The sequence below is a fragment of the Chrysochloris asiatica genome, unplaced genomic scaffold (genome assembly GCF_000296735.1).
Source record: "Chrysochloris asiatica unplaced genomic scaffold, ChrAsi1.0 scaffold00079, whole genome shotgun sequence".
NCBI classification, from domain to species: domain Eukaryota; kingdom Metazoa; phylum Chordata; class Mammalia; order Afrosoricida; family Chrysochloridae; genus Chrysochloris; species Chrysochloris asiatica.
In genome coordinates, this window is record NW_006408597.1 from 11,408,010 (window position 1) to 11,417,740 (window position 9,731).

The 9,731-nt window shown below is 39.1% G+C and overlaps 1 protein-coding gene across 1 annotated transcript in view; it reads left to right on the forward strand.

The window, feature by feature from the left end:
- EXD2 (exonuclease 3'-5' domain containing 2) overlaps positions 1 to 9,731 on the forward strand; it is a 120,809-nt gene that overhangs the window by 105,696 nt on the left and 5,382 nt on the right. Inside the window, exons 3-7 of the mRNA XM_006865579.1 lie at positions 2,935 to 3,061; positions 5,186 to 5,517; positions 6,476 to 6,582; positions 6,822 to 6,957; positions 8,022 to 8,378. Of these exons, the coding sequence (XP_006865641.1) occupies positions 2,935 to 3,061; positions 5,186 to 5,517; positions 6,476 to 6,582; positions 6,822 to 6,957; positions 8,022 to 8,378 (1,059 nt within the window). The remainder of the gene's footprint in view (positions 1 to 2,934; positions 3,062 to 5,185; positions 5,518 to 6,475; positions 6,583 to 6,821; positions 6,958 to 8,021; positions 8,379 to 9,731) is intronic.

Genomic DNA, 9,731 nt, shown 5'->3' on the forward strand with positions numbered 1-9,731 from the left:
AAAAGAAGGAAAGAAAAGAAAATGAAAGGGGAAAAAATGATAGAGTGTATAAACATCAATATCCTAGGCATTAATGAGCTGAAATGGAGTGGTATTGGCCATTTTGAATATGATAATCACACAGAATGACAAATTGAAGAACATTGGCTTCTTATTCATCGTCACAAAGATCAGTCCTAAAGTATAATGCTATCTGTGATAGGATAATATAATTCTGTCCACAAAGACCAATTAATACCACTATTATTCAAATGTATGCACCAACCACTAAAGCCAGAGATGATGAAATTGAAGAGTTCTACCAATTTGTTCAGTCTGAAATTGATCAAATATGCCATTAATATGCATTGTTAATTACTGATGATTGAGATGCAAAGGTTGGAGACAAAGAGGAAGGATCAGTAGTTGGAAAATATGGCCTTGGTGATAGAAATGATGCTGGAGATAGCATGATAGAATTTTGTAAGACCAATAACTTTACTGCAAATACCTTTTTAAAACAACATAAAAAGTGACTGTAAACATGGACCTCACCGGGTGGAATACAGAGAAATCAAATTGACTACATCTGTAGAAAGAGACAGTGGAAAAGTTCCGTATCATCAGCCAAAACAAGACCAGGACAGACTGTGGAACAGACCATCAATTGCACATATGCAAGTTCAGGCTGAAGCTGAAGAAAATGAAAACAAATCCACAAGAGCCAAAATAAGACCTTGACTATATCCCGCCTGAATTTAGAGATTATCTGAAGAACAAATTTGATATATTAGGAACTAAAGACTGAAGACCAGAAGAGTTGTGGGATGATATCAAAAACATCATACAGGAAGAAAGCAAAAGGTAATTAAGAAGGCAAGGAAGAAGGAAAAGACCAAAATGGATGTCAGAAGAGACTCTGAAACTTGTTTTTCAGCATAGAGATGCTAAAGCAAATAAAAGCAATGAGGAGGTAAAAGAACTCAATAGAAATTTTGAAGGTCAGCTCAAGAAGACAAAGTCAAATATTATAACTAAATGTGCAAAGACCTGGTGTTAGAAAGTCAAAATGGAAGAACATGATCAGCATTTCTCAAGATGAAAAAATTAAAGAAAAAAATTTAAGCCTTGACTTGCAATATTGAAGGATTCTTTGGGCAAATATTGAACGATGCAAAAAGCATCCAAAGAAGATGGAAGGAATACACAGAGTCATTATACCAAAAAGAAATGGTCTATGTTCAACCGTTTCAAGAGAAAGCATATGATCAAGAACCAATAATCTTGAAGGAAGAAATCCAAGGTGCACTGAAGGCATTGTCAAAGAACAAGACTCCGTGAACTGATGGGATACAAACTGAAATCTTTCAATAAACTGATGCAGCACTGGACTCATTCAACTATTGCCAGGAAATACGGAAAACAGATAACTGGCCAACTGATTGGAAGAGATCATCTTTGTGCCCATTCCAAAGAGATGTGACCCAATGGAATGCAGAAATCATTGGACAGTATCATTAATATCACATGCAGATAAAATACTGCTAAAGGTAATTAGAAATGGCTGCAACATTACATTTGTAGGAACTTGCAGAGTTTCAAGCCAGATTCAGATGATGACATGGACTAAGGGATATCATTGCTGACACCAGATGGATCTTGGCTGGAAACAGGGAATACCAGAAAGATGTTTACCTGTGCTTTATTGACTATGTAAAGGCTTTTGAATGTATGGGTCATGACAAGCTATAGACCACATTGCGGAACACGAGTATCCCAGAACACTTCATTGTGCTCATAATGAACTTATACATAGACCAAGAGGCAGTCATTCAAATAGAACAAGGGGACAATGAATTGTTTTAAAAAGGCATAGTTTGTGCCAGGGTTGTATTCTTTCACCATGCTTACTCTATCTGTATGCTGAGCAAATAATCCAGGAAGCTAGATTATACAAAGAACATCACAGCATCAGGATTTCATTAACAACCCACAATATGCAGATGATAAAACCTTGTTTGCTGAAAATGAAAAGGACTTAATATACTTACTGATGAATGTCAAAGACCACAGCCTTCAGTAACGCAGTGCTTTGTTCTGCTATGCATAGCATCTCTATTAGTCAGAACCAACTCAACAGCTCCTAACAACAACAATATGTGGTATATGTAAATGTTGTTGTTGTTAAGTGTCATCGAGTGGGTTTTGATTCATAGCGACCTTGTATAGAGTTTACAAGGAGCAGCTGGTGGGTTTCAACTGTTCACCTTGTGGTTCACAGTCCTGTACTTATCCTACAGAGTCACACCAGGAGTCCAGATGGTACCATAGTATACATTTCCTTTCACAACATTTTTCAGCTTGATATACTTTGGACATCTTTTTACATCAATCGATATCGATTCATATCTCAATCTGAAATGATGTTGTTAAATGCTGTCAAGTGACTCTGACTCAGTGACCATGTATGGGGTTTCCGAGGAGCAGCTGGTAGGTTTGATCTGCCAACCTTGCTATCTAAAATAGCTGTATGGAATTTAGTCAGTATTTTGTTGATGGGCATTTAGGTGTTACAATGAAAATCGTTTTATTTACATTTGTCCTTAGGATCATTTTCCAGAAGTAGAATTGCTCAATCAGAGAATTTTCATGTTTAGAATTTTGATAACTGTTCATTGTTAAGTGTTTTCTATAAAGGATGTTAACATTTTGCACTCCATGAATTTTAGATGAGAGTACTTGATTCTTAATGCTCCTCTAATATAGTTACTTTAAGTAATCTTTGCAGTCTGATAGATGAAAAATTGTATACCATCTTAATTTTATGTTCTTTGATTTCTATTGTGATTGAATAGCTTTCCATCTGCTTATTGCATGGTTTTGTCTATTTCTAAATTACCTGTTGTTTATGCCCTCTCCCCATTTTTGACACACAGTTTTATTCATTTCTTATAGAAACAGTTTGCTCTGTAATGGGCTTAGCCTGAAATCTCTTGCTGAGACTGTTTTGAACTTTCCCCTTGACAAGTCCCTTCGAATCCGTTGCAGCAACTGGGATGCTGAGAATCTTACTGAAGACCAGGTATTTCTTAATCAGAGTAGCTGAAGAATGGATTCCAACCTCTCAATATGATCTAAGTATTAGACTGAGATGCTTTAAACTATACTCTTTGTCTGGTACTACTCAGGATGAGTAGTTAATAAGAATGTAGATGCCACAGAAATAAAAGTCAGAATCCTTATTTACATGTGAATTTGAACACTTAGATGACAGGCATTTCAGAACATATGGGTTTTGTTTTTTATAAAGTGTCTTTTCTAAATGTCAATGCACAGAGAATGGCAATACTGTGCATGATGGCCTCAATTTCTAGTATTGTCTTCACTAGCGTAGTTTAAGAAGAAAATAAATGTGAAATGTTTAGATCTTATTTTAGAAAGAAAGATTACCTCAGGGTTAAATCTCTGAAGAAATTAATAGTTTAGTTGGCTTGGGGAAAGCAATGGTACATTGGAAATAAGCTAAGCATGAAGTTCAAACCTATTGAGCTGCCTTTGTATCTTTGGCCAAGTGACTTGGTTTTTACACTGTCAAAGGGAGGTGTTTATGCTCTCACAGTTGCAGGGTTCAGCACACAGGGTAGGTGCTTACAGTTCCCTCTCACTGAGCACACATGCCACATTGAGTAAGACTGCAATTCTAGCCAGCAGACTTTTCTTTCTGCTTACTGGTTTTAGGGGTGCTCAGGGAGTGTGTTTGTCTCAACCAGGTATGAACACACCCTCATTTACTAGGGACATGCTTTTTTCTTTAAGCTTTGGACGCAGAGTTGAATCAATTATATTTATTCAGTACATTCTATTAGACAACAATAAAGGACTCTTCTGGTTTTGTTGTCAGGCCTTCATCGTCTCTCTCTCTCTCTCTTTTTTTTTTTTTTTTTTGGTAAAATGTACACAACATAAAAATCGCCATTTTAACCATTTTCAAATGAACATTTCAGTGGCATTAATTCCACTCACAATTCTACTCCACTATTCGTTTCACAAACCTTGTCATCACCCCAAACAGAAACTCTGTACCTATACAACTATAATGCCATGTATCTAATCTACCAGCCCAGCCCCACTCCCCTCCACCCTCGGTTCTGGTAACCACCTCTGACTCTGTGCATTCTAGATATTTCAAATACGAGGATAAGTAAAAAAGTATTGCTACTAAGAAAGTATTGCTCCAGTGCATCCATGACATGGGCTTATTTGAAGGTGCTTTGGTTTCTTTATCATTGGAGAACAATGTATTAAAAAAGCACATTGAACTCTTCACATTCCAGCCCACTCTTTTCCTGTGGGGGGACAGTTTGCTAATAGTTATGTGGAATGCTGAGTCTAGGTAGAAATGTTATTCAAACTTGTTTTATTTTATCACTTAGAGTTTAAAAAGGAAAACAAAACCAAACCCTAACTCCTCACTATATTCATATAATAAATAATGATGATGCCATAGTATTAAAAACAATAAAACCATAAAAAATCTTTACTAATAGAAGTATTTATCAGACTTGGTTAATAAAGGTAAACTAAAGGCATTCTTTGATTTTTTTAGTTTTGACTACTTGTATTTATTACCAGCTGCCCATTCCCAGTTGCTTGGGAGAATGGCTTATCATTAATAAATGAAATTCAAGAATGGGCCTATGTGACTGTCAACTGGAGGCCCATGTTTGAAACCTTGTTTTCAATATGTATGGAAAGCCATTCTGCTTGATAGGCCTGTTAATCATGGTTTCAGCTCTACTCCAAAGTGAATGTAATATACTCATTGTCAGAGCTCTCTTAGCCAGCTTCCCCCTTAAGAAAAATCTGTTCTGCTGGATTGGTAACGAATAGAAAGAAACTTCACTGATTTTTATACATTAACATTTTTGTGTCTTTAGATTAAGACATCATTATAGCTATTTACGTTAAAAACATGCATAGGGATCATGAGAGTTCATTTTTACTATTCTAGAGTGTATTAAATATTTACTTTTATAAAGTTTGAAATTCTTCATAATAAAAACATTTTTAAAGCATCTAAAAGCCTAGGTTACCGTGCATTTTGAATTAGGATCTTAAAAGTCCTCTATGCTTTTGTGATTGACTTTGCTGCTGTTCTCTCTGGAGTACTTCCCGTATTTCCCTGATCTCTGACTTTTCTCTGTAGGTAATTTATGCCGCCAGGGATGCCCAGATTTCAGTGGCTGTCTTTCTCCATCTTCTTGGATACCCTTTCTCTAGGAATTCAACTCTCGAAGAAAACAGTGGCCACATTGGCTGGAGAAAAGTCTTGGAGAAATGTCAGGATGTAGTAGACATCCCATTCAGAAGCAAAGGAATAATCAGATTGGGAGAAGAGGTTAATGGGGAAGCAACAGAAACTCAACAGAAGTCAAGAAATAAGAAGTCTAAGGTCGATGGAATGGGGCCAGGCAACCACCAAGGAAGAGACCCCAGAAAACATAAACGAAAACCTCTGGGAGTGGGCTACTCTGCCAGGTAACTAGGTTGTTCCCTGTCTAGTGAAGACTTGGAGCAGTGAGAGGTATGATGCCCCATCTTAGGTCCCCAGGGTTTTGTTGCAATTTTCCTGTCCTTCAATGACATTTGTAGCAATTTAAAATTTTTATCTTTATATATTTCTCTTTTCCTTTTTAGTTTTCCATTTTTTAGACAGTTGGAAATAGAAATGAGACTCTTATCCTAGCTTTGTCGCTGACCTGACGTGATCTCAGATCTGAAACTTCTCCAACTATAAATGAGGGAATAGTAATTATTCCTTGCTTGTTCAAGGAGAGCTGTGAAAAGAAATAACATGAGGGCCCCATTCTTTTCATGAGAAATGCATTATCTGATTCCTTGTCTATTTTATATTTGATTATTTAGAGTGATACCCAGCACTAAGCCACTGCTTATTCCCTAGCCAATGAAAATTTTCCTGCACGACTTACACCTGTATTGCAGAAAGATGACTATTCAATACTTTGAAGTAGAAATTTGGTCCCTGTAGCAAAGTGCCTTAGGAATAGGATGATTAAATCAAAACAAGTATTGATATATGAGCCAGAAATAAACCCACATGGCCCTCATTACTTTAGTTTAAACATTCCCTTTTAATTTGCTTTGTTTAATTCTATAATTACTCTATAGGACAGTTTTCTTGTTGCTGTCCTCCTGTTTACTTTCTCAGCAGAACTGTGTAAACACTGTTCATCTCATTCCTAATATCCTAATCATAAATATAAAAAGCTAGAGACATAAACTATCTGATTGATTTAGTTCTACTTCCTAGCTCAGTGTAAGATGGAGGACTAGATGTGGTTTCTTACCCATCATCCCCACCCCATAATTGGTCTGTTTGGCCTTAGTATAAAGAATAGCTTGGGTTACTCAAAAGAATAATTGATACCTTAACTGATGGTTTTCCGTTTGAGATTTGTCTCTCCGTTTCCTACAGAAAATCACCCCTCTATGATAACTGCTTTCTCCACGCTCCTGACGGACAGCCCCTCTGTACTTGTGATCGCAGAAAAGCTCAGTGGTACTTGGACAAAGGCATTGGAGGTTTGAGATTCAGCTGTCACATTTCATCTATAATTAAGTGCATGCGGGTGCTGGCAGGAGTGGAATGTGAGGTAATAGAGAGAGTCGATACAAGAAGGCAGAGAGACCTTGAGGCACATGAGCTGGATTTTTCCAAACTCAGAAATAATGATGTCTGCAAAGACACAGTTAGAGCCGAGTACAATTAAGTTTGTGAAGAGGTGCACAATGAAACACTAAAGCTGCTTCTTTTCTCTAAGAGCTGGTGAGTGAAGAGCCTTTTGTGGTCAAGCTACAGTTTGAACCTGCAGGAAGACCTGAATCCCCAGGAGATTATTACTTGATGGTTAAAGAGAACTTGTGTGTGGTGTGTGGCAAGAGAGACTCCTACATTCGGTGAGTGTAGTGTTTGGCTGCCCCGTCGTCTGCCTCAGATGGAAAGGGCTTTTATAGCCACAAGCTGGGCCCTCAGAAGCCTTGGCTGAATGTGCTTATGTTGACTGAGAGGCTTGTCCCTAGATGGCATCTCGGTTTTCCTGATTGCCTAGGCAGTCTGCCTGACCTGGCAAAAAAGCCCCGGCTCCTGCTAAGCCCAGTTCTTAAGGCCTGGAATGCAATACTATTCTTGGTAGCAGTCTGCTATGGAGAGACTGGTCTCCTTTTGCTCATGAAGAGCCAGAGAGCAATTTCTTCAGAGGCTCTGACCTCTCTAGTCCTTATAAATCTTCTCTCAAGTGATTCAGCACTTTTTCTGAGCCTTAGTACCATCCATAGAATATATAGATAACCTGAAGGCATACTCTGGGGAGGAATACTTTAATTCCAGGGATCCTAACCTGGAAAGTGTGGATACCCACTAGGCCTGGGTACTTGTACTTTCTCCTTAGCATCTATGGAGTAATTCACTTTCCTCCTTTCCCTGCAAAATGAGACAAACAATTATAGCTACAAAAGTTTTTTTCTGAGAGCTTGGTTCTCCTTAGAATTAATGATGGACCTTGGTAAATCAGAGAAATGGTCTCAGAGTAGGGTACTCCTCAGATGAAGGTTCAAATTTTCAGGATTGACGTTTACCCACTACAAGCTTTGAGAGGGTTATTTTCTAGATGTCAAAGGCCATTAGAATATCTTCTCATTGCTCTGATACTTTTATTTCTGGGAGCACAGCCAACTTCTCAGAGGTTGTTGACCACTCCTGCTCTCCCATTTGAAGCCTGACAGCAGGTGATCTGCACTTTTTTTTCCAGGAGAGAAACATGTAAAGCACAGGTGGGCTGAGAGTGGAATAGATAGTATTGCCTTTGGGTAGTCTCTGTTAGGTTGTGGTACCCAAGGCTTTTCCATCATCTTTAGGCCTAGATTAGAACTCCAAGATCCCACCTCCTTGCTCTGCTTTGTGTTTTCTGTCCTATACCTTACTGTTAATAAGCACCACCACCTTTGGGATGGTCTTGTTCCAGAAAGAACGTGATCCCACATGAATACCGGAAGCACTTTCCCATTGAAATGAAGGATCACAACTCCCACGATGTGCTGCTGCTCTGCACCTCCTGCCATGCCGTCTCCAACTACTATGACAATCATTTGAAGCAACAGCTGGCCAAGGAGTTCCGGGCCCCCATTGGCTCTGAGGAGGGCTTGCACCTGCTGGAGGATCCTGAGCGCCGCCAGGTGCGCTCTGGGGCCAGAGCCCTGCTCAATGCAGAGAGCCTGCCTACACATCGAAAGGAAGAGCTGCTGCAAGCCCTCAGAGAGTTTTATAACACAGATATACTCACAGAGGAGATGCTTCAAGAGGCTGCCAGCCTGGAGACCAGGTACAGCTGATTATAGTTTGGGTCAGAGAAGGGATAGGAAGACTAGCCCATGATATTAACTCTGACCACTTAGTGAAAATACCTGCCAGGAAGGGTCGTCCGCTCTTAGGTATAGTGCATTGCCTCATACTATGTTTGTTTTTCAGAAGAGACTTGCCTTCTTTTTGAGATATCATGTACCTATGTCCAGTCACTTATTGACTTAATTAGTATGAAAGTTCAAATGCTGTGGAGTTGTACCTGACACATTCTCTGCAGAGGTAAACCCTAAAGCCAGCATGTAAGATACAAATAGGCAAGGAATCCCCTCAAATCTCCGAAATCACCTGTGAAGTAGTATATGTGGTTTTGTGTCTCTGACCTTATGCAGGTCTGCAGGATCTGAGACCAGTGGATTCATGCTTCCTATCTCACATGTATTCCAGAGTGTTTAGCCACGGAGTCGAACATTAGGCAAAGTTGCTGTGGCTATTTACATTCTTTTCCTCTCTCGTCTCCACCCCTTCCTCCCTGCTACCCTATGAGTTCATAGTTGAATTCATATGATGTAATTCAGTGTTTCTAAATGAGAAGTTTATGGCCCTGTGAAATGATTAGGCATATGGCTCAGATGATAAGAATGATAGACTACTGGGTATAGTTCAGTTTCTTTGTGTTTTTTTTTTCTAACCTATCAGTTGGATTATTTCAATCCCTAGTACTGTTAGAAACTTCCATGTTTTCTAACAGTACTAGGGATTGAAATATTCCAACTGATAGGTTAGAAAAAAACACAGAGAAACACTGATGAGGTTGAGACATGGTTGGAATGGGGAAAAGGGAAGAAATAATGTTAAGATGCTTGGCTGTCTTTTGAATCTTAGTTTTCCTTGCATCATAGTATAAAATAGACAATGGAGAGGGAGAGAAAGGAATAGCCAGAAATATTACCATAGAAAGCTTCTAAGTCCGTCTTCTGCCTATAACTGATTGGAATACCTAAAATGAGGCTACAACATGCCCAGTGAAGGAGGCTTCCTGCGGAGCCTCTGCATTACATAAGACTATAGCTAGAAGCCTGAACCATATCCAGAATCTTCAGAAGTGGGAAATTTCCACTTGAAAGGACAAGCAGACCAGCCTGGAACGGCTAGAAGAACAGAAGATACTTCTTGAAAGAAAGACCTATAGGAAAAATACAAAACAATATAGGCAGACTGACTATTGCTATAAGAAGAAGCAAGTTGCTTGCCCAGGAGACATCAAGGCACGTGGTCGGGTCCCCTCAGAGCAAACCCCCTTCCAAGACTAAGACTCAATGGGAATTCCCGCTCTGATTGGTGACTACGTTCATTACCGATAAGGGGCAGTGAG